We start from the raw sequence: 25,924 nt of genomic DNA on the forward strand, positions 1-25,924 counted from the left end.
CCCGCCCAGCATGACATCTGGTGGGAAACGCTATGCACTCCCTGGGCAGGCGGGGGGATTCCCTAAAAGCGAGAGTGTGCTCTTTTGCGCATGCGCACAAAAGAGCGCACATCTCCCTGACGCTAAGTGCAGCCTCAGGGAGATCACCTGGACTTCGAAAAATATTAAAACTAGAAAAAAAATTCCCTTTCATGTCCCCTTCGTGTGACAATGTCACATTAGTTGGGACATGCTCATAATTAACAGAATAACTTTATTAAAATTTTTAAAACCCTGCATGAAACCTCATCCCACCGCTGGATGTGGTTTCATGTTTCCTCTATTTGCCGCCGGGGCTCCTGGCCTGCCCGCCAACCTCAAGGTTGGACGGGCAGGTCCTTTAATTGGTTAAATGATCCTGTCAATGGCCTCAATTGGCCATTGATAGGTCGGCGGGCCCGCAGCTGATTTTGTTGCACCCCTGCCTCCCTGAAAATTTAAATGGAGCAGGATGACGTCAGGGGTTCCGCCCGACATCATCCCGCGTCATTTTACGTGTCAGCGAGCAGGCCCCGCCCCCTGTTCGCCGACGGCAAAATTCTGCCCTTGGAGACTTTTTTCATTTATGGTGCACAACTGTTTAGCCAACCATCACCAGAACCATTTGGATCACATCAAGCATTCTGTCCCTGCTCCCCTGTGCCAAAACTGCTCGCTCTTACAGGATCATCCAGGACTGCAAAGATAACCCTTGTCATCTTTCTTGCTAAGTCCCTTTCACTCTCGCTTCCAACAAATGCAAGGAATTAATGAACTTCTACTTCAATAATATTTAAACCGTTTATTTGTTCAAGTGCCTCATCTGCACTCCTCCCTCCCCCTATGCCAACAAACCAAGCTTCTACCATGCCTCAATCTCTCTGCGCTTGCAAACTATCACCCCATCTCCAACCTCTTTCCCTGCCAAGGTCCTTGAACATGCTGTCATCTTATGGGTCGAAGGAAATTGGTGATTTACATGCATATTCCATCTCTGTAACATCACCTCTGTCCACTCCTGCCTCAACATTTGCTTTTGAAATTTTCATCTGCTTCTATTTCCTCCAGCCTCGACCATTTCAATGCTCTCCTGACCACCCTCCTATCTTCCATCCTCTAGAAACTTGCCAAAACTCTGCTACCTGTGTCCTAACTCGCATCAAGTTCCATTCAACATCACCCATGTTTGCTGAACTATCTCAGCACCTGGACCAGCAATGCCTCTTTTTTTTAAAAAAATGTTCTCACCCTCCTGTACAAATCCTTCCATGGCAGTCCTTGCAACCTCCTTCAACCCAACAATCCTCCAAGAAATCTGTGTTCTCCCGACTCTGGCCTCTTGCGGATCTTGCACTTCCTTCGCATTGGTGGTCATGCCTGTAGCCATCTAGGACCTAAGCACTGGAAATTCTCCCCAGCAAACATCTTTGCCTCTTCACTTCTTCCTCCTCTTTTTAAGATGCTGCTTCATACCTACCTCTTTAACCATGTGTTTAATCACCTGTCCTAATGTCTGTTTTGTCAATGCACTGTTTTTTTTTGTTGACTGCATTTCTGTTGTTTGGCTTGGGAAGTTTTAATGGTCCAGATTTTCCAATCTCCGGATAGTTGGGGACCGGATGTACCCCTCCAAGATGCACCATAGGACCCCTCTGAAGCCTAAATACAATGATTCCGTGGAAACTACCCGGGAAGTTTGAACTTCGATTGGCAATTCCCAGGAGGATCCGAAAAATTGTCCAACTCAGTAGAATGGGAGACTTTGGACTGTTCCGACTTACTTATCTGGATAGTTAGCCATGAAATTTTAGATAGAAAAATCTTAGTTTAACCCCTGGGTAACTTTTCAACTGACCACCACTCCAATTCTTTCCCCCTCCAACTCCCCTGCACTCTGACCTGACCTCACCAGCTGACTCTCTCCCCTGAAGCCAAGACTCACCCCACTGACCCTCCTCCCCTTAACCTCCTGCCCCTCGACCTGACCTCCTCACCACCTGACCTGACTGCGCCACCCCGACCTCCTCGCCCTTCCACCCCCCACCCACCGTCCCTCTTACACACACTCACCACCTTTCCATAGCTTTTCAAAGAAGCTTTGGAACAGTTAAACACATTACTTAACAGAATACGGCAGCAGGTGCCCTAAAAAGGGGCAAGGCTTCTGCGTGGATTCTCATTTTGCTGATGTCACTGAGGCTTTCTGCTCTGAATCCGTTTGGTAGGATTCTCCATTGGAATATTGCCCAGAAAAATCGGAGGAAGGTAAATGGGTATTTTTGTCTGATCACGGTTAGAAATAGAGTTTCCGATCCTAATTAGAAGATGTGGGAAATTATTTTAAAATAACTGTATACATGCAAGTTGCAGGTTTCAGGGAGTAAAAAGGCACAGTACACATATATAACTTGGCACCTCCCAAGTCCATTTCTTGAGTAATGTGCTGAAAGCATTTCTATGATTAAAGCTTGTTTATTTTTGATTCTTTAATTCTATGTTGTCTTAAGTAAACCATATAAATCCAGCCAGTGTAGCCCCACAGCCTCAGCCATTTTATTTTGAGCGAATGTGAGCTATGATGTTAGTGCTCTTGTTGAAAAAAAAGTATTTCCGATGGGGTTGCTATCAATCTGCAGCCTTTGTCTAATCTTTAACTACCGTACCTCGAAGCATGAGTCAGTTGCCAGTGCAGGCCATGTAATAATTAAACGTTGCTCTATTGACAGTATGGTTTTACTTCAGTAGAACCTGAAGGACAGCCCTCTGAAACTCTGGGTGATTGACACAATGCTAACTGATATTAAGAAGAATAGTAGAATTGAGACCTACGGTTTGGCAGCTACTACAACATTTACAAGGAAATTCCAAAGGAACTGAGAAAGCTGGCCTTAGCAATGCTAGTTATTTGCCTGCTGATGTGTCAGGAATAAACGAGCCAGTCTAAATGTGAAGTGTGCAACAGACTTGCATTTTGCACTGTGTGGGAGAAAGAAAAGGATTATTACAGTGTGGTGAGTAGACTAGCTTCTTTATCTCAAACTTAGTCTTTTATGGTTTTAGAGAAACAAAATGTAATGAGCCAAATCTCCTATAATGCTGACATATGTTACTTTGATATTTACAATAAAACCCTCAGTGTGGCAAATTAGAATAAATAGGATTATATAATTTGCTAGGAAATTATTCATTAATTCTGGACTTGTGAACATATAATTAGATTCCAAAATTTCAGCATCTGTATTGTACCGTTCTCTATTCTCATATTTTCTCCCTCCCTCTCCCCTTCCCCCTCCCTCTCCCCCTCTCTCTCGCTCTCCCTCCCCCTCGTCCTCCCTCCCTCTCTCTCTCTTGCCCTCACTCTCACCCTCTCTCTCTTTCGCCCTCTCTCTCTCTCGCCCTCTCTCTCTCTCTCTCTCTCGTCCTCCCTCTCTCTCCTCCACCCCCCCGCCATGGCATTTTGCTTCCTAATACTTTGCATTAAAAATCATATTTATAAGAGTATCGCCACAGCCATTACCCCTTCACTCACTGCCCATGGCCTTAAATCTTTCTCAAGTTTTCCTCCTTTATGATAGGCAATAATTTGATGTGGCAAAGCATCTTACGGCACCTGTAATTAATTAGATTTGTCTTTGCATGTACAAGTTTTTTTGAATGGAAGTTGCTGAAAGTGCAAGTTGATAACATCGCAGCAAGGGAAGCCAGGCATCTGTGACCTTAAGTGTGTTTGTCAAGTAACTGTGTATCCTCTTAAATTAAATTGGAGTATTGTGAAATATACATCACATGGACTGTGAAGAAAGCATAAATTAGAGTGAGTGAATTTATTGCCAAATATTGTGCAGAAAAGGGAAATGGAGAGGGAAAGAAAGATTGGATTAATAGAAAATGGGGGATGGGAAGGACATTTTTTTAATAAAGTTTTTCAACTCCAACTAATGACTGAAACAATGAGAGTCCACATTTGTGGTAGGAAATGTTCAGTGGCAAAAAGGTTCTTTGGCAATAATTAACACATACCACATAACACATCATTAATAGGATACTTGGCCCGTTGTGAACAACATTTAACAATGTGGTGAGCTTTACTTTGAACCTACTGGACAAGTCGGCAACTTCATGCTGTTCAATGCATTTCTGTAGTGAGCCAGATGGCAAATTGCCGTTTTTGTGAAGCTAATGGTGGAGCAGTACATCTCAGAGCAACTTTTCAATTTCTGTCTTTAACCTTACTGTGCCACGCCTGAAGTGACTGTAGGATCTGCACAAATAATGGCAAGCATCATTAGGTTCACCATTTACTTTGACAGTAAATAATGGGGCAATGCTTTCTCTAACTGCTCACAATTTATCAACTACTCAGAATTAGGTCCATCCATGTACACAAACCACATTGGCATTCATTTTATAGCATCTTCAATCTGTACCTGATACAATAAGAGTAAACTGAAGCATTGTATGATGTGCATAATGCTCAAAGAAAATCCATTGGCAATGTTCCAGTTACCAATTTCTTTTAACACCAGTTTTTGTTTTGAGTGGTCATTGTGATCAAGCTCATTGTCAAATGCAATTAAGGTATTTTTGAAATCTAATCAATTTTGCCAAAAGCGTTTCAATAGAATAGTTTCAATGCACCGTTGTACAAAAATGAATAAACTTGCCTTTTAAAACATTTTTAAAAATCTTGATCCAAACATAAAAATGTTCTTTGTACACAATGTTTGAGAACACATCTGCAGATACAATTGAGTATTCTGTAACTTGTTGATCTAGATTCTAGAAGTATCTTGCAAAAGGTAAAATATCCAAAATCACATGTGGTCTGCCAGAGTCATAGGGTGAATCATTTGTTCTGGAGACTAAGTCCAGTGGCTGGAGTGGAAGTTGAGTGGCTTCCACTGGAGAGCGGGGCAACTGAACGTGCGAAATGTTGTGCTGTTCAGCTCATCTGTGAGGAGTACGTTGAATCTCGGGGCTGCCAGGAAGTGGCCTGCCCTGCCATTACCTCATAGGCTACAATATATGGGTGCCATAATTAAATGGCACCTGGACAGCCATTCACTCTTCCACTCTGCTCCTTGACTCTTTTCCACCACCCTCCGCAACCTCGACCCCCTTTAAGCCACCATGAAAGTGGGGAGAACAAGATCCCAAACTAATTTCCCAACATTGGGGAACTGATTTTTGGCTTCCTGCCAAATCTTGCTCCTCCATCCGTCACAATACCCACTGCTGGCGGCAGCAGAAGATTCCGCCCATGGCTCATTTTATGTGTGTGTTAACTCAGTTCCCTGTCATTATAGCCCATTGTAGTTTGGCTCCCTTCACCTGGTGACCGAATCGTAAATCCTTACTTTCATCAGTCCTTTGATTCTATCATCAGCATGAGAGAGTTAGCCAGTACATGAATATTACCCTCCTGCAATCGGAGCTGTAGATACACCCAAGTATGTAAAATGCCTTAGAATTGTAATTTCAGCATCATAGAAATTTGCAGAACCGGAAATCACTCAGCCCATCATGTCTGCATTGGCCAACAAGAAGCCAACCAGCCTTTTAGATTATGCTACCTTAAGTGTCCATCAAAGTACTTGTTAAATGTTACGAGAGTTACTGCCTCTACCACACTTTTTTCGGCAGCGAGTTCCAGATCACCACCACCCTTAGGATGCAAGATTTTCCCCATGAATCCACTCTAAACCCATGAATCCTACCTGTTATGGTAAATCTATGCCCCCTGGTTATGGACCTTTTAACCAAGAGAGATGGGACATTCTTATCTAGACCCCTCATAATCTTATATTTTAGTTAGGTCTCCTCAGCCTCCTCTGTTCCAAAGAAAACAACTGTACCCTATCCAATCTTCGCTCACAACTTAAAATTCTCCAATCCAGGCAACATCCTTGTAAATCTCTTTTGTAGCCTCTCCAGCACAATCACTATAGTGCATTGACCAGAACTGCACACATTACTCCAGCTGTGGACTAACCAATGTTTTATACAGTCCCAGCATAACCATCCAGCCCTTGTATTCTGTGCCTCAGCTCATAAGTGCCGTATGCCTTCTTGATCACCATATCTACCTGTCCAACCCCCTTCAGGGAGCTGTGGATGTGCTCTCCAAGGTGCCTCTGTTCCTCTACACTTCAGTCTCCCACCATTATGTTGTGCATTCCCTTGCCTTGTTAACCTTCCCCAAATGCACTCCCTCTCACTTCTCTGGATTGAAATCCATTTTGTCACTGTTCTGCCCACCTGCCTGGTGCATTGACAACTTCCTGCCAATATTTGTGTCATCTGCAAACTTCTTAATCATACCCTGTACTTTCCGTGCTGATTGCCTTTGATTAATCCATGTCCTTCTAAACAATTTAACCTGTCCCTCAGAATTTTGTTCCAGTAATTTTTCCACTACCAAGGTTAGTCTGACTGGGCTGTAATTACTCAGATTATTCCTTTCTCCCTTTTAAAACAATGGTAAAACATTAAGAGTCCTCTCGCACAGCGGCTATAACCAGAAAGGTTTGGAAAATGGTCGGAGCCTCCACTATTACCAGCACTTGAAGACTTTGGTGAAACTTCTTTGGTTAACAAACTTGGACTCCTGCTTTGTACTAGAATTATTCAGTGGCAAATTATTTACTTCAAAAACAGTGCCTTCAAATAATCTGATTTAATTGAAAAAAAACTTGAGTGCTGATTCTAGATTACCGCTGAGGAAGCTTTTGTACAGGTTCTTGAGTAAGCTGTGGCTCAGTTAGCAGCATTCACATCTCTGAGTCAGAAGTTATGGATTCAAGATCCACCCTAGAGACTTAAGCACAGTTTGAATTCCGCCAGGGTCACTCAGCTTCTGACTTCATTACAGCCTTGGTTCAAACATGGACTAAAGAGCTGAACTCCAGAGGTGAGAGTGCCTGCCCTTGATGTCAAGGCACCCTAACAGAACTGAAGTCAATGGGAATCAGGGGGAAAACTCTCCATTGGTTGGAGTCATACCTAGCACAAAGGAAGGTGGTTGTGGTTGTTGGAGGTCAGTCATCTCAGCTCCAGGACATCACTGCAGGAGTTCCTCAGGGTAGTGTCCTCAGCCCAACCACCTTCAGCTGCTTCATCAATGACCTTCATTCCATCATAAGGTCAGGAGTGAGGATGTTTGCTGATGATTGCACAATGTTCAGCACCAATCACGATGACTCAGATACTGAAGCAGTCCATGTCCAAATGCAGCAAGACCCGAACAATATCCAGGCTTGTGCTGACAAGTGGCAAGTAACATTCGCTGCACACAAGTGCCAGGCAATGACCATCTCCAACAAGTGAAAACCTAGCCATCGCTCCTTGACATTCAATGGCATTACCATCACTAAACCCCCCACTATCAACATCCTGGGGGTTACCATTGACAAGAAACTGAACTGGACTAGCCATATAAATACTGTGGCTGCAGAGGCTTGGAACCCTGCGGCGAGTAACTCACCACCTGACTCCCCAAAGCCTGTCCACCATCTACAAGGCACAAGTCAGGAGATGCTCTCCACTTGCCTGGATGAGTGCAGCTCCAGCAACACTGGAAGCTTGACGCCATCCAGGACAAAGCAGCCCATCCACAAACATTCACTCCCTCCACCACTGACACACAGTAGCAGCAGTGTGTACCATCTACAAGATGCACTGCAGAAACTCACCAAGATTCCTTAGGCAGCATCTTCCAAACCCAGGACCGCTGCTATCTGCAAGGACAAGGGCAATAGATACGTGGGAACACCATCAACTGGAAGTTCCCCTCCCAGCTACTCACCATCCTGACTTGGAAATATGTCACCATTCCTTCACTGTCGGTTGGGTCAAAATCCTAGAACTCCCTTCCTAACAGCAGTATAGGTGTACCTGCACCAAGTGGACTGCAGCGGTCCAAGAAGGCAGCTCACCATCACCTTCTCAAGGGCAATTAGGGATGGGCAATAAATGCTGGTCTAGCCAGTGGCACCCACATCCTGTAAATTAATTTTTAAAAATCCAAGCGAGTGCAAGACGAAGAGAGTGGTTCACTTTTGGTGGTGATGTTTTTCAGAGGAGATGTTAAACTGAGGCCGTGTCTCCCCTCGTAGGTGGAAATGAAAGATTCCTCTGCACTATTTTGAAAAAAAGGAGGGGTTCTTCCCTGTGTATTTCAAGAGGCACCACAGACAAATCTTTGCTGTGCAGCAAATCCAAAAAGAATGTAAAGAACAGCACTAATTGCTGCGCATGGCCTTTTTGACCTCCAAAATGTTTTTGACTCTGTCGACTGTGAAGGGGTATGGACTATCCTCCTCCAATTTGGCTGCCCTCAGAAATTTTTTGCCATCCTCCACCTACCCTGCAATAAAATGCAAGACGTGATCCTCACCAACAGAGCCACAGTGACAACTGGGGTCAAATAAGGCTGCAGCATTGTACCAACCATTTTCTCCATCTCCCTCACTGCAATGAAGCACCTCACCTCCAGCAACTTATCCACAGGCAAGGAGATTATCAACAGAACAGATGGGAAACTGTTCAACCAAAAACAAGCCAAAAACAAAATCATTCCAAGCCTCAATCATTGAGCTTCAGTATGCAGATGACGTTTCTGTATGCACTCAAACACTGAGCTCCAGGTCAGTATCTTTCTGAAGCATGATAAAATTAGCCTTTCACTAAACACCTGGAAAACCAAGGTAGTCTTCCAGCGAGCTCCCACAACACAACATCTCCCCACATCTCAGTGAGGAGACCTTGGAAAATGCAGACCTTTTTTCATGTATTGCGAACCTCCTTTCAACAAAGGCCGACACAGGTGACAAAATTCATCATCGCTTCCAATGTGCCAGCTCAGCCTTCTGAGGGCCATGATCTTGAACCCAAGGTGAAGGTATTGGTTTACTGAGCAGCAGCGATCCCACCTCCTATATGTTTCGGAGACTTAGACACCAACAGCAGACGCCTCAAAAGACTGGAGAAGTACCACCAGTGGCGCCTTCTCAAATCCGGTGCAAAAAAATTAGGTGTTAAATGGGCATTTAAGTCGCTAGTGCCCAATTTGCACCAGCACCAAAGACCAATTTCACCCCCACAAAATTTACATTGATGTCCTCAGTGGAGTATGATTTTGTTACCCAAGCCCTTGCAGGCTATAAAATCCTTAATGTACCACTGTGAACATATGTTCATACCCCTCCATCTCTTGCTCTGTCCCTTGCTTATGTTCAATCACTTTTTGTCCTTTTTTTCCCCTCTAATTTACAGCTGAAAGATTTTTTTTTGCTTTGTTGTCATTTTGAGGTCTGCCAATCGTGTACTTGGGTAATAATGTTTATTTTTAATGCAGTTAGTCTACTGTCACCATGCATTGGCTTAATGGTAGACAATGGCAAAACAGCTGTAAAGAGCATTGCATGTTTAAAATGGTTTCCAGACCATAAAAAATGTGTTCTAGCTAAGTGGTAACTGAACACCAGTAACGAGTTAATGTCTCAAGAAGGCAATGGGAAAGGGAGGAACTGGTCAGGATAGTGGTGCCAACTTATCACTAGAAGGAAGTTGGTCTGATTTTTCCAGTGTGAGTCAACCAATGCTTCCACACCCCAGTAGTTGCTCCTTATCCAGCTATTTCAGAGAAAGTGAGCGGTCCATTATTCAAACTAACATTGACCCTAATTATTTTTTAATTCTTTTTTCCACTAACTTGTGAAGGCAGTTAGTTTCCAATGTATTTTTATGAGCAAAGAAAGCATCACAGCTTGAACCACAATTTCTGCTCCTGATCGCACCCTGCATTGGCTTTGCAGCTTTACCGTGACAGCAAATCAACTTGCACTTAATAAGAAAACCTTTCAGTATAGGAAAACACCTCGAAAGATGTTTCACAGAGGTGTAATGCAAATAAACTAAATGTGAAGCCAGAAGAAGGAGATAATAGGAGAGCTTAAAGAGGTGGGTGCTAAGGAGGGTCTAAAACTTATGCGCTTCCTTTTTTCCTTTTAAGGTGGGAATACCAGGGTATGGCATCTAGGACTTGAAGGCATGCCTGCCGTGGTGAGGACAGAGGATGCAATAGAGTCTGAAGTCAGAAGAACAGCTTGAGGGAGTGGTGGGTGGGCTGGAGGTTGTGGAGCTGGTGGAATTATGAGATGGGGCGAAGCAAGATCATGAAAGAATTTAAATACAACAATTCAAATTATAAGGGACCCTGAGCCTGTCTAAGCCAGTGAGGCCAAAGATGATGGGAGTGCTGGATAGGATATAGGGCAAAGTTTTATGCACCGTCACGGCGGCAGGGCCATAAAATGCGGCAAGCTGTTCATAAGTCCATTGACCGGCAGGACCGTAAAATCCATCCAGCATTAAATTCTGCCCTCAGACATTGGAGTTTTGGATCAGCTGAAATTTCCAGAAAATGGAGGTGTAAAGCAGGCTGTGTAAATCATTGAATTTGGAAGGGACACGAACATGAATGAGGGTTTCAGTAATAGCTGGGTGGAGGTGGGCAGTGCTTACAGATGTGAAAGTAGTTGTTGGGCATTGGTGTTAGTGAGGCTATACCACCAACAATGAGGTTTGAAGTAGGTGAGAAATTATAGCACAGTACCTGAGCTGGAAGTAGGTGTGAGGATTCTACCATCGATAGTACTTTACTATATAAGTGTATCTTTATGATGTTGCTCATGAAAATGGTAGAATGTGCTCCATTATACCTGTCTATCATAGTATTACAGGTCGTGTTGCCATGCCCTCTTTTTTTCCTTTGTAGTTTTGTGGTCACCTTGCCTGTGATATTGTTCTTGGACTTTTTCATTGTCCTGGGTGGGACAAAACATATTTCTGTTATTATTTTATTATCTTTCGCCATGTCTTGTCACAGTTTACTTTTCCTGAGGTCTTAGTTCTGTCTGTCATTTCTGATTGACATATCTAAAGTTCCTGTTTCTCTTGTCTCATAGCCTTTCCTGTTCTTTGTCTCACCCTTGTGACTTCTTGCCTACCTGCTCCTCTTGCCAACTTGCCCTTCTCACTTCCTACCTCTGCCAAATCTCTTGACCTCACCCCCTCTGTCCCTCATTTTATCTATCTTCTAACCATTGTCAGTACCTTATGCTTACTGCATTACTTGGGTGACCATTGTCAGTTCCTTATGCTTACTGCATTACTTGGGCCCCCTTCACTGCCCTCTTCTCTTATTTGCTCTCACTGTTGTTTACCAGCCTCTTCAGCCTTCCCTGATCATGCTTCTCCCAGTACTAATTTTTCTCTCCTCACCATTTTACTTATTGCCATCTCTTCCCTTATTTACCCACACTGGTCCATAAATTAATACCTTGTCTTCCCACCCTGCAGCCTCATCACCAAATTTAAATGGCAAATGAATGACTTATGCCTCCTACATTTGGGGCCTCACCTTCAGCATGGGCATCCAATGTATTGGCCCCAGTCTGCCCTTTGCCATTGCTACGCTTGCTTCTTCCTCCACACTCCACTGTTCTGATTTTTTGTGGTCCCTTATCTTCAACAATCCTGCAAAGTCTGCAGTTTAGTAGTACTTTGTGACATTGCAACAGTTTTTGAAAAATTATAAAAACCTTTAAGTCTTTAGTGCTGCTCTTTTTAAATCTAGGCTATATTACAGGGCATGTGAGAGTGTTTGACATTTCAGTTTGAATGAACAGAAGAAACAGCTAAATTCAAAAGGACAGTGTTCAACAGGAATAGAGAACTGAGGCAGATTGGAGGAGAGAAGCTGGAGAGGCGGTTGGTTTGGTGGTAGTGAAGAGACACATGCTGGGTCCAATACGTAAGACTTGTGATGAAGCAAAAGCAGGGGGAGGATTCCATGGTGGCAGCGAGGACCTGCATGGTAGTACCAACAGGTGACTTGCTGTAAATGTAAGATAGCAGAAGTGGAGAGGTATTAAATTGGTGGTAGGAAGTTTTTTTTAAAAATGATACTGGGTCCAGGGCTATTAATCTGCAAAATCTTTAAGACTGGCAGTACCCTAGAAGCAGGGAAAGGGATAACAAAAAAAAAAATGGCAGGAGGAACTGACCAAGTACATCACCTCGTGTTAGAAGGCAGGAAGGTAAGCTTTATAGTCAAATATGGATAAGCAGCCATTGACCATTAAAGTAATATAAGTAGATGTAACACATGCATCACATCAGAATGAAGTGTGCGCATTTGCATGATTTTTAATGCATAATCTGCAGTGTGCATTATTAACCTTAAAAAAATCTAATTCACTGTTCCTATTTTTTGAATGTGATCACCAGTAGTGGATTCCAGAAATTCTCTACAATGTTACAGCGTTTCAGTTACTTTCTTTATGGTTTTAGATACTACAGCAACGTGTTATGTTAGAAGGTTTCTTAGATGTAAAGCAAGCAAAAAAATGCATTTAGTTATGTATGTAATCTGTTTGCATGTGTATTGTATATGGCTGCAAATTTTAAAAATCAACCAAGCTGCATTTCAAAACAAATATTGATTTTTTTTTTTCATTTGGGAGCACATAGCATCCTGCCTAAATCTGTTTGTACTTCACTAACTAAACAGACCTTCAGTATATTTAAAGGAACTGGTTAATTTAAAATTGAGTTAATTTTACCAGGGAACACTATTCCTGAAATAGGCTAGAGCAGTGTTGACTGTAAAAGTCAGAATTGCATCTGGGTCAGTATTTCATAACTCTCTGCTTGTATGGTCTTTGCCCAAAGAGCTGCTACCAAAATTACTCAATATGCAAAATTGGTGATTCAGCAATTGTTTATCATGTTGTGAAGCGACATAATCCTTTCAAAGCATTCATTCAGCTCATTTTATTTTCTGAGATATCATGGCTGAACACAGGCTGAGGGGCTATTGAGGCTATCACATGTTCACAGGAAAATGGACAGAAATGCAAACGGTGCGGGAGGTGGTGGGGTAGTGGCATTGTCAGTGGACTAATAATCCACTAAAAAATCTGCAGTTAAAAATCTGATGACTATTATGACGTGGTAATGATGTGTGCCAGGCGGACCAAATCCACAAGGGAAACTTGGTCATGCTATCGTAGCAGTTTTGCAATTTGTATTAATTACGAGATGTGTACACTGAATTCAGAAGTAACAAGTCCACCAAGACCTTTAGAGATTTTAAAAATTAAATTCAAGTACTTATTAACAACATATAAAATATTTCAAGTACATACATAAGACTACAGTTACTTACTTCTATAATAACTCCTTAAATTCCTAATTAACCTGGCTCCCAGTTACATTTCCTTTAAGGCAACAGTCCAAAATAGATTTTAGATTTAAAACAGGATCAGCAAGTTAATGCAAAGCCCACTTGACAGTGGAATTCCAAATGGCTTTTTCCCAACTTCAGTTTCGTTGTATAGCAGACTTATGTACAAATGCTGGAAGCTTCATTAGGGTCATTTCACACACACTCCTGTTAGATCTTATATGGTCTTCTGACACACAGCCTTTCATTCTCCTTTATATATGTTTCTCTCTTTTCAATATGTAATGTTATTGTTTCATATATCTTTGAAATTATATCTTCCTCATAATATAAAAACTTTCATGTTGCCAATATATTGTCAGTAACCTTGGGAAAAATAAACACATTCCATAGCCTTGCTTATCTGGCTAGTTGTAAACAGCCTGAGATCGCTTTGAAATCCAAATCTCTTCATTTATCTAAAAATGCAAATTCCCTTCACACCTTACATGCTAAGCCAACATCCATGTCTACTCATTAAAATGTCAAGCACCTAGCTTCTTTTGATGATTTCAAACTTGAAGTTTACTTGACTCCAAATGTAATTCAATCACACACACACTCAACTATACTTACCCCAATAAACCTACTTCACAATAAACCAGAAAAATATTATGAAAATTATTATACTTTCATCGCATGACCATGAAACCATTGTCAATCATCATAAAAACACATCTGGTTCACTAATGTCCTTTAGAGAAGGAAATTTGCTGTCCTTACCTGGTCTGGCCTACATGCAACTCCAGATCCACAGCGATGTGGTTGACTCTTAAATGCCCTCTGAAATTGCTTAGCAAGCCTTTTCAGTTGTATCAAACCACTAAAAAGTCTAAAAGCAATGGAACTGGACAGACCATTTGGCATCGACCTAGGCACTGGGAACAACAAAGGTAAATTCAGCTGTGTCAATCCTAGAAAGCCATCCTTATTAACATCTGGGGGCTTGTGCCAAAATTGGGAGAGCTGTCTCACAGACTAGTGAAGCAACAGCCTGACATTGTCTCTAAGGTATGATGAGTGTGACTATGCCCCAGATGACACCATCACCCCCGCAGGCCCAGCAGAGGTGGCGGCACAGTGGTATACAGTCAGGAGCGAGTTGCCCTGGGAGTCCTCAGCATCAGCTCTGGACACCATGAAGCCTCATGGCATCAGGCCAAACATGGGAAAGGAAACCTCCTGCTGATTACCACTACAACGTACTGCTACCCACACCACCACCTCAGCTGATGAATCAGTACTCCATGTTGAACACCACTTGGAGGAAGCACTAAGCATGGAAAGGGTGCAGAATGTAGTCTAGGTGGGGGAATGTAGTCCAGGCGGGGATCTTCAATGTCCATCACCAACAGTGCCTCAGTAACACCATGATAGAGCAAGCTGGCTGTGTCCTAAAGCACATAACTGCTAGACTGGGTCTGTGGCAGGTGGTGAGGGAATCAACAAGAGGGAAAAGCATACTTAACCTCATCCTCACCAAACTGTCTGCTGCAGATGTACCTGTCCATGACAGTATCAGTAGGAGTGACCACCAGACAGTCCTTGTGGAGACGAAGTCCCATCTTCACATTGAGGATACCCTCCATCATGTTGTGTGGCACCACCACTGTTCTAAATGCGATAGATTTTGAACGGATCTAGCAACTCAAAACTGGATATCCATGAGGCACTGTGGGACATCAGCAGCAGCAGAATTGTACTCAAACACAATTGTAACCTCATGGCTCAGCATATCCCACACTCCACCATTACCACCAAGCCAGGGGATCAATCCTGGTTCAATGAAGAATGCAAGAGGGCATGCCTGGAGCAACACCAGACATACCTAAAAATGAGCTGTTAACCTGGTGAAGCTACAACACAGGACTACTTGTGTGCCAAACAGCATAAGGAGCAAGTGATAGAGCTAAGTGTTTCTAGAACCAACAGATCAGATCTAAACTCTGCATTGCTGTCACATCCAGTCGTGAGTGGTGGTGGACAATTAAACAACTAACCTGGAGGAGGAGACACCACAAATTTCCCCATCCTCAGTGATGGGGGAGCCCAGCACATCATTGCAAACGACAAGGCTGAAGCATTTGCAACAATCTTCAGTCAGAAGTGCCTCGTGAATGATCTATCTCTCCCTCCGCCAGAGTTCCCCAGCATTACAGATGCCAGTTTTCAGCCAATTCGATTCACTCCACAGCTGAAGAAATGGCTGAAGGCACTGGATAGTGCAAAAGCTATGGTTCCTGGCAATAATACTGAAGGCTTGTGCTCCAGAACTTGCTGTACCCCTAGCCAGGCTGTTCCAGTACAGCTACAACACTGGCATCTACCCAGCAGTGTGGAAAATTGCCCAGGTATGTCCTGTACACCAAAAGCCAGACACATCCAACCCAGCCAATTACCACCCCATCAGCCGACTCTCGATCATCAGTAAAGTGATGGAAGGGGTCATCATCAGTGAGTAGGTTATTGCTAAGATAGCACTGATGCTCAGTTTGGGTCCTGCTAGGGTGGGGTGGGGGGAGCTCTCCGCTGGTTGAAGTCATAACTAGCAGATAGAAAGATGGTTGTGATTGTTCCAGACATCACTGCAGGGGTTCCTCAGGGTTGTGTGCCAGGCCCAATCATCTTCAGCTGTTTCATCAATGACCTTCCTTCCATCATAAGAAGTGGAGATGTTCGCTGATGATTGCATAATGTTCAGCACCATTCACGACTCCTCAGATACTGAAGCAGTCCACAACCAAATGCAGCAAGACCTGGACAATATCCAGGCTTGGGTTGACGGTGGCAAATAACATTTGCGCCACACAAGTGCCGGGCGATAATCATCTCCAACAAGGGAATATCTAACCATCATCCCTTGACATTCAGTGGCATTACCATCGCTGAATGCCCCACTATCAACATCCTGGGAGTTACCATTGACCAGAAATTGAATTGAACTAACCATATAAATACTGTGCCTGCAAGAGCAGGTCCAAGGCTAGGAATCCTGCAGCAAGAAACTCATTTCCTGACTCCCCAAAGTCTGTCCACTATCTGCAAGGCACAAATCAGGAGTGTGATGGAATACTCTCCACTTGCCTGGATGAGCGCAGCTCCCACAACACTCAAGAAGCTTGACACCATCCAGGACAAAGCAGCCCTCTTGACTGGCACCCCGTCCATAAACGTGCATTCCCTCCACCACCGACACACAATGGCAGCAGTGTGGACTATCTACAAGATGTACTGCAGGAACTCACCAAGCCTCCTTTGACAGCACCTTCCAAACCCATGACCACTACCATCTAGAAGGACAAGGACAGCAGACAAATGGGAGTGTCACCTAGAAGCTCCAAGCCATTCACCATCCTGACTTGAAAATATATCGCTGTTCCTTCACTGTCACTGGGTCAAAATCCTGGAGCTTCTTGCCTAACAGCACTGTGGGTGCACCTACACCACATGGACTGCAGCGGTTCAAGAAGGCAGCTCGTCACCACCACCTCGAGGGCAATTAGAGATGGGCAATAAATGCTAGTCGAGACAGTGATGCCCACATCCCATGAACAAATATTTTTTTAAATCCTAGAATCTCGTATAATAAAAGCAGAATTTGATTTATTGTAATCTCGTGGCACCTGACCAAGTCTGGCAAATATGAAAAACTAGAAAAGTGCAGCTGCTGTGCTCTGTCTAGCCTGTGGGATCTTACATCTGCATTCTTTCATTAATACAATCTTAATGCTTAGTGATTAAAGAAATTACATAATCAACACTGTGGATTCCAAAGATTTGTGATCCAGTATGTACTTCATACTACGTGGATCTTCAACACAGTTATTTGGGGCAACCGTGTCTGAAGCAAGCTTCTGATCACCTAAACAGAAACTGCTTTTTACTTCAATTTATGTGAATACTCATGTGGGTTGCCAGACAAGTTTTCACATGTCAAATTATTATTCTCCAAAGAATAAATGACAATTGTTTGAGTGCCGACTGGCTGTTCATCTTTGAATTTTGTTTGGTGGTTTGGTGGGGGCGTGGGTGAAATGGTGGGATGGCAGGATAGAAAGAAAAGATTCTGATTGAACCTTGGTTTGAATGCACCTGATTTCCCAAGCAGTGCACACAATAACAATCACTGCCCTCAACCTTTTGTTGACACTGAGGCCAATTGTGATGCGCTATGCTACTGCACAGAGATCAGCTAACTCAACACAGACCCAGAAATCAACTTCTGTCTGTATTGCTAGATTGCAATCTGATTGAGGTATCATACGTTCTAAAGAGTATGACTGAAATACGCATTTGAAAACCTAATTTGGTTTAAAATTTTTAATGTAGATGTATTATGTTTACTTTTTATGCAAGTTGCTGCATTCAAGGTGCTTTTTACATTATAGGAGTACAGCTGTTGGCAGATGTTGTCAGCTGAATTCAATCATGCAGATGTCCTGATGGTTGGAGCTTTGTACACCAAGAAAATGTGAGGTTCTGCACGAGTCATCCAGCTAAAGGGAGCTGGTTTCCCATATTAGTTTGTCACGAAATTATAATAATTCTCACAATATTCTTGTGATTTATTGTAAAAGTAAGTTAATAGTGGGGTTTGGATAGTTTGTGTGTGTGGGATTTAATTGAATTGGAGACAACTGGCCTGGAGGCTTAGATTCATCAAAAGGAGCTCGGTTTGAAATGCTAAATACGTAAACATGGCTGTAGTCTTAGAATGTGAGGTTAGGAGCATTTGCATTTTTAGATAAATCGGGGTAGTTTGAATTTCAGAGATGGTAGGATGTTACACCTCGCCAGAGAAGCTAGGCCAAGCAGTGTGTTTATTTTTTCCTAAAGGTTACTGATAATATTAGCACCATGAAAATATTTATATTATGAGAAAGGTAAAATTCCAAAGACCATATGGGAACATTGGGATTTACATTAAAAGGGAGAAACATGTAAAAAGGAGAAGAGGCTATGTGTCAGGAAAGGCACTGTAAGATCTACCAGAAGTGTGAAAAGCCCCCAGTATTTGTGCATCAAGCCTGCTGTCTACGGAAACTGGGAAAAGCCACTTTGAATTCTACTGTCCAGGGTATTGTGTTTACTTGCCTGGCTCTGTTTAAATCTATTTGTTTACTGTTTCCTTAATGGAGGTGTAACTCGAAGCCAGATTAATTAGGGATTTTAGGAGTTATTATAGCAGTAATTTGTAGACCTGTATATGTGCTTGAAATCTTTTCTTCTGTTAATAAATGTTTCATTTCGTTTTCTAAAAAGAAATCTCAAGTCTTGGTAGACTTGTTGCTACTGAATTCAGGGCACGCGTCTCTAAATAAAATACAAATTGCAAAACAGTTGTGATTGCGTGATCAAGTTTCCCTCATGGATTTGATCCGCCTGGCACACATCATCTGCCACGTCATAACATGCTTTAGATTTCTAAATTACACAGGGGAGCTTGATGCAAGTAACAGTTCACTGAAAGTAGGAGAGTGGCACATAGATATTGCTCTCCCTCTATCATGGGAAAAGACACTAGTAGCACCGCAGGTGATAATTACTAAAACAAGCACTCAGCTGGAAATGGGAAGAAGAGGTGATTCCTACACCTGAACAATCCTATCAAAATATTAGAGGGACAAATTAATGTTACTTCATATGATCTGTGTTAAGTTGTTTAAGTGTGTTTGTGGTGGCGACTGCAGATATCTTTCAGTTTTTAAAGCCTGAGTGAGCTTCATATCGGAATGTTAAAAACTTGTGGCAGTGCCATTCCTATTTGGATGGGTTTAATTTTGCAGGTGATTTACTATATCTGTATCCAGTAATTTTGATGAAGTTGAAAATGACAAGAAATCTTGTTTACAAAGGAAACTCGAAAGGAATGTTTGATAAAAATCTAAAATCTAAGCTGTACTGGTGACCTTGCCATCTGTACCATACCTACAGAGTGGGTGCAGCTTCTCTAGCCTGAGAGTGTCGTGTCACACTAAGTATGTCAAGTGAAAAGCATTTGGGTCCATGGACATGGAATAAAGAGAAAAAGCACTGCTAAATGCCTCTGTTTGAACAGTAAATGGATTGCAGGCACATGAGTATGATTGTATTTCAGGCAAATTTAGCATGAAAACCAGTTATTGTGCGCACATCTGGATACATTGTGCCATTGGAGCTTTGGCCCCCACAGCAGTACTGGCCAGTACAAGGCAGCATGCATGATGATTTATTTTTAGAACAGCATTGTTCTACTTTTAGCATGAAATCCTTGTATCACAACATGTAATACCAAGGTTGTTACATTAACATAAGTTATGTCATACTTTGTGAATTATTTTTGATCATTAAAGCCTCTGAGGTACTTATTGAAGCTTATTAATTATTTTGAACTCTGTGTCCTGTGTATTGTCCTGTATAATATTTATCTATTCACTAACTCCCACAAAACAAATTCGCTGTCAGTCATCTCATTGCTGTTTTCAAGACCTTGTTTGCAATTTGATTGTTGTGTTTTACATAACGGCAGCAGTTACTCTTCAAATGTAACTTATTGGTTATGAAGTGCTTTGGGACCTCTCAAGGACTTGAAAGGAGATATGTAAATGCACTTTTAAATTTCGTTCTTTGAAAAATTGATTCGGCAGTTTACATCAAATGGTGTGGGAAACAAATTGCCCAACTAGAAGGTGCTTACTTTAAATTAGTATTTTCACCTTAAGTATTTGAGAGTCTGCAATTATTGTGCATTGGCTAAAATACAAAATAATGGCCCAGATCTTCCAATCAGGATTGGAAACCCCATTTCGGACCCTGATCAGATGAAATAAAATGCACACTTCCCTTTTTCCAATTTTTGAGGGATCTTCCGACCCAGTGCAGCAAACCTCAATGGGAAGCATCGCAGAGAATCTGCGCAGAAGCCGTGCCCCCTTTTCATAGCACTAGCTGCCATATTCCAGTAAGTAGAGTTTAAATGTTCCAGAGTGCTTTGAAAAGCTATGGAGAGATGGTAAGTGTGGAGGGTAATGGGGTAGAGTGGGTGAGGTAAGTGGGTAATGGGGTAGAGTGGTTGAGGTAAGTGGATAATGGGGTAGGGTGGTAAGATGGTTTGCAGGGGAGTTGGGCCGGGTCAGGGGCTAGTTGAGGGTAGTCAGGTGGTCAATGTGAGTGACTGAGGATCAGTTGTATACTTAGCCAGGTGTTAGACTAGGTTTTTTTCCTGGGTAACTATTCAGGTAAGTAAGTCAAAACCGTCCGATTTCTCCGACACTAACTCAAGTTGCAGACTTTTTCCAGAGGCTCTAGGGGAATTGTTGATCTGAAGTTCAAACCTTCAGGGCAACTCCCACGGAGTCCTTGCAATGAAACTTCCAAGGAGGCCTGTAGCGCATCTTCCAAGGTACGTCCAGTATCCAGCCATCCAGAGACCGGAAGATCTGCGTCTAGTTGCAGGGAGATTTCCCCCCTCCCCCTCCTCGAGCACCAAAACCTATTCTTGCTATTAAGGAAAGCTTTGTTAGCATGATGGTAATTACATTTATAAATGTGGTTAGAACAGTAACAAAGTATAAAAGCTGGTTCATTGAGGTTTTTCTTTTTGTCCATTAGGCCTGATTTTAACCTTGGGAATGGTGCAGGTGGGCAGATTACGCTATGCCAGGATTCCCCATTATGCCCCGACATGCCACCCATCCTTCAGTCTTAACTTGTCTTAAGTGCCTTGGAATGTTTTGCTCTGTTAGAGACGCTATATTAATGGAGGTTGTTTTGTTAATTTGGGCTATTTGCTGTAGAGAAGCTGGGGCCTGATGTAAAAGGCCAAGTCATGTCTGATGACTTATTCAAGGCATACACACCATTTGAGCTGTGGGCTCAACTAAGGCCTGCGCAGTCTTGAACTTGCCAGTGAAAGCTGTTGGCAAAAAGCACCCTTGGCACAGGAGGCCCTTGGGAGTTTGTTTTTCTTCTTTACTTTTTATTGGTTTCTTGTTGGCCATGGGTACCTTAAGTCACCCATAATCCTGGATTCCTCCAATACTGGGGTTCCCCCATCCCTTGATCCGAAAACTTTGATTTTCTCAATTCCCCTCACCCGAATCCCACTTACTTTGCTGCGAACTGTTTCCATGGGTCTCCAATCATTGCCTGACATCCCACGCAGCTGTCCTCATGAATTTATATTCCAAGTGGTCAGTGGTGATGTCATGTTCACGGCTTCAGGTAGAACCACATGGCAATGCCTCAGCTGAGGTCTGGGAGTTGAAATCCACTCGCTCTGGCCGTAAACCGTTATGTATCCTGGCCCAAGTTTAAAATCAGGGCTATAATTTCAAAAGAAGCCTTTAGAAATGTTTAAAGCACTTCAAATTTCACATGACTATTTTTCTATTTAGCGAAGCATTTTGAGATGTTGGGAGGAAATTTGAGGCTTAACAATTGGAACTGATGTTTATAGTTTAATATTACTGCTACAGTTTTGTTTTAAAAAAATCAAATTTAGTTGTATGCTTTTGTCCCTCATTCAAGCCATGTTATATTGTACAATGTGTACTGGTTTTTATATTTCAATTTGAATGAACAGAAGGAGCTCTGTTTCCATTCAAAAAGACAGTGTTCAGCAGCAGGTGGGAGAACTGGGGATATTTTGAAAAACAGAGATTTCATTGGTGTGAGCCCAGCCTATGCTACGGTGTGCTGTACTTGGCTAAGTTTACACTAATACTGGAATTTTCCCTTATAGGGCACAGCATGAGTTAGGGCAGGCAGGGCTTCAGTTGATAGCTCTTTCAGTTTAGTTGAAGTTTGCTGAAAGTGTCTGAAGCCCTGTATCATAGATTACAAGAGAAATTTGTTTCTTGCGGGGTGAGGAGGTGGGGGGGAAGAGAGAGGAAAAAAAGTTTGGATATATATGCTACATAAACTTGGCCACCATTTCAGAAGCTGGATCTTGTTTCTTCACAGTTGCTTGTCTGCAGTCGTAAGTAATGGAATTCTCCTTTCCTGTTTAGTTGTATAGGCCAAAACTAGCACAGTTAATGAGTCTGAAACGGGAGCCGTTCTTTTATGGTGTGTAACCATTTTAAACTGCTCAGTAATGTGCAATAATTAGTTAGGGTGGATAATTTTATGCCAGAGTTTATTACGATGGTTCTACCCTGATATTTGATTAGGCAGTTCCTCTTCTAGCTGTGGAATTTCAGACCATGTCGGAAACAGGTCTGACTGCATATTTTTAGTGAGTGTGCTCAGCGGAGCAAAATCTGATTGGGACTACTGTGACCACAAAAAAAACGCTGTTGCTTAAACACAAGAGGGTGGACAGATTTTAAACTCTCTTAAGTTAGTAAAATTTGAATTCTCCTTTCCTCTCTTTTGGAGGGAAAGAAAAGACTGAAGGCAGTAGTGTTCTGGTTTTAGTAGGAACAGTTTATATATTTACCCTTTCTGTTCCCCAGAGGAATCTTTTACCATATGGTTTGCTGCAGTGCATGTAGTCACCTGATTAATGCACATCAGTTAAGCTCCAAAGATTTGTGCTCCTGAAGTTATATCAAGATCAGTTTCAACAGAATTTCATAGCTTGCTGCTAATGAAGATATCTGCAGAGGTGGATCTTTATCAGCTAAATGTGGCATTTCACAGTAAAGCGAGTTATTAAAATCCTGTCATACGAAATAGTTATTCTTAAAAGCAAGACTGTGCGTGCTTTGTGTTAAACTTTCTCAATTAGGATTGCTCAGTTAAAGTGATGTTTCAAAGGAAATTCTTGAAAACTTTGACCATTTTTTTGAAATATGGCTTTGTCTAAAGGCAGACTGTTTTATTAAATTATTATATTTTTATTTTCCCCAACAGAAAAAGGAGAGGGATCTTTAAATGGAGAAGATGAAAAGGATCTACAGTCTCCATATTCTGTGGAAACTCCTTATGGCTTTCAAATAGACCTGGATTTTCTTAAATATGTAGATGATATACAAAGAGGAAACACCATAAAGAAACTGAATATTAAAAGAAAGCCCAAAGTGGCTAAAACGCCTGCAAACCCTCGAAACACTGGAGATCAGGTCAGTGGATGGACATCAACAGAATCCCTGTCCTCCTCCAACAGTGAAGATAACAAATTGTCACCATCTTTATTTATTGGTGCAAGAAGTCAGCATCCTCCTCAAATAAGAGGTGGTATTGAGACATCAGCAGCATTTTTATCTGTTCAAGAAAACAAACTGTTGCCACCGCCTTCACCGAGGCCAACAGCACATAATTTCCATGTTGAGAAAACTCTGATGGAAACCCGTAGAAGGTTGGAACAAGAGCGATTGATCATGCAGTCAACTGTTGGGGATGCACGCCGACCGAGGTTTGCAAGTTTTGGAGGCATGGGCTCTACCAATTCTTTAGCTTCATTTGCAGGATCCACTGGACTGAATCAAGTATCCCCAAATTCTCAGCAAATTCATAATGGTTTCCAGGCAAATGGAGATTATAACCCTTATTTCAATTCGTCAATGGGCAGTTCCATTCGTCACAGTCCTTTAAGTTCAGGTATCACCACACCTGTCACAAATGTCACCCCAATGCATCTTCAGCACATCAGGGAGCAAATGGTAGTTGCACTTCGACGACTCAAAGAGCTTGAGGAGCAAGTGAAAACAATTCCAATCCTACAGGTAAAAATTTCAGTGTTACAAGAAGAAAGAAGGCAATTAACAGCACAGCTGAAAAGCCAAAAGATTTCAAATCAGAATGCCGCATCAGGATTTCGAAAGCGATCTTACAGTGCAGGAAATGCAGATCATTTTGAACAATTGCTCCAGACGAAGCAGGGAGGAGAACTACACATTGACTCAGAGGATGAAATGGAAAGTTTAGAACAGAGTTCATTGAGAATGGAGGAGTTCAGGCAACTGACAGCAGAAATGCAGGCTCTTGAAAAAAAGATACAGGACAGTAGTGATGAGAAGCAGACCAGCAGTAGAATGTGTACACCACCGCTGGTGAAAACAAGAGAGTACAGGTCCATAGCTGTAGGAACAGATGTGAACATGAATGAATTTGTGGTTTACCATCGATCTGCAAGACATTTCAAAGATGTTGCAGTTGGGGCAGTTGTCAAGCAGACAGATGCCAGTGTTGGTGTCACTGAGACTCTGTTAGGTATCACCACAGAGGCAGAGGTGGAAATTGAACTGCAGCAGCAGACCATCGACGCACTAAAAGAGAAAATTTATAGGCTTGAGGTGCAGTTAAAGGAAACCACACATGAAGTGGAGATGAGTAAACTGAAACTGGAGCTGCAGGTTGCTGGATCTAGGAAAAAGGCAGATAAATATGTAATGGCACAACCACTAGTCTCCAGTGCATCAGTACAAGCAATAGTACAAACAAAAAACCAAATGGTTGGTGACCATGTAAACTATTGTGATGCTTGTGTAGGCACTCAACAGCAAACACGTAGCACTGGAGTCACTTGTAGGCCTGTTTTCCAAGATGTTGCTGTAGGACCAGATATACCATTGAACTGCTGGGTTGTACATGAGAAGGTGGAATTGCAGGATATGGGTGTAGGTCATCATGTTATAATGTGTGATAAAACTATGAATTGTGGGATGGAGAAAAGTTTCTCAGATGTGGCCATAAACACAGAAGGGTGTATGCAAGATCAAGATCTTATCAAGATGAGAGAAAATGTTCTTCCAACCAAGGGATCTAAATCAGTAGGGTGTGGTGATTGTTCAGTGGATGTTATTGTTTGCCAACCAAAAGAACTGATGTCCTCTAGTACTAACACTGTACAGGTTTATACAGTCGATTCAGCTGTAATGGCAGTACCCCAAACTGAAACCCAACAAACCCACGCAGACGTAGATAGATTGAATCAGTGCACAAATACTGAGCTAATAACAGTTGCAGACTCCACTACCAATACCATTGTGAGCAATTACAATAAAGAGACCAACACTGCAGTCATTGAAACGCGAACTGTAGCTGTGGGAGATGGTAGAGTGAAAGATATCAATGCAGCTGTTAAAACTCGCTCCATTGGTGTAGGCACAACCGCCACTTATGATATTGATTTGGAGAAGTCATCTGTTAAGACAAAAGATTTTGGAGTTGGGCAGTTGCGCATAAATGAGAACTATCTTGTTGGTTTGAAAACGAGAAATATTGGTTGTGGCACAATTAATCATCAACCTGTGACTCCTCGCACAAAAAGCATTGGTGTTGGTGATGAGTCTGTGTTTGCTGCAAAAAGTCAAGAGACTGATCCCATGCCGAATCCAGAGACAGAATCCACATTGAACCATTACGTTGAGCGTGTGCAAAAGTTGTTACAGGAGCAGCAGATGCTACTGGCTGAAAATTATACTGAGCTAGCCGATGCATTTGGACAACCCCACTCACAGATTGGATCTCTCAACTCCCAGCTTATCAATACGCTGACTTCTATAAATTCTGTCATGAAACTTGGGAGCACTGAGGAAATAAAGAACAGTGATGTTGTCAACCCTTGTGCAGACACTGTCATTACAGGTTAGTTGCAAGTCTAATACACATGGATACATACCTTTGTAACTGAAAGCAATGTTTTGATGTGTTTCCTCATTGACTAATTGTAAAACTTATAAATTGGGCTAC

The 25,924-nt window shown here is 42.4% G+C and overlaps 1 protein-coding gene across 7 annotated transcripts in view; it reads left to right on the plus strand.

Annotated features, from left to right (window-relative positions):
- kank1a (KN motif and ankyrin repeat domains 1a) overlaps window positions 1-25,924 on the plus strand; it is a 275,855-nt gene that overhangs the window by 188,241 nt on the left and 61,690 nt on the right. For 4 of the 7 annotated variants that reach the window (XM_078569204.1, XM_078569188.1, XM_078569180.1 and 1 more), the window contains one exon: window positions 23,144-25,819. In XM_078569204.1, the coding sequence (XP_078425330.1) occupies window positions 23,144-25,819 (2,676 nt within the window). Of the gene's footprint in view, window positions 1-2,233; window positions 2,284-2,754; window positions 3,030-22,054; window positions 22,263-23,143; window positions 25,820-25,924 lie in introns of those variants that run through there. The other 3 variants (XM_078569223.1, XM_078569218.1, XM_078569211.1) reach the window with 3 other exon arrangements.

This window comes from Cetorhinus maximus, chromosome 2 (assembly GCF_964194155.1).
Source record: "Cetorhinus maximus chromosome 2, sCetMax3.hap1.1, whole genome shotgun sequence".
NCBI classification, from domain to species: Eukaryota; Metazoa; Chordata; class Chondrichthyes; order Lamniformes; family Cetorhinidae; genus Cetorhinus; species Cetorhinus maximus.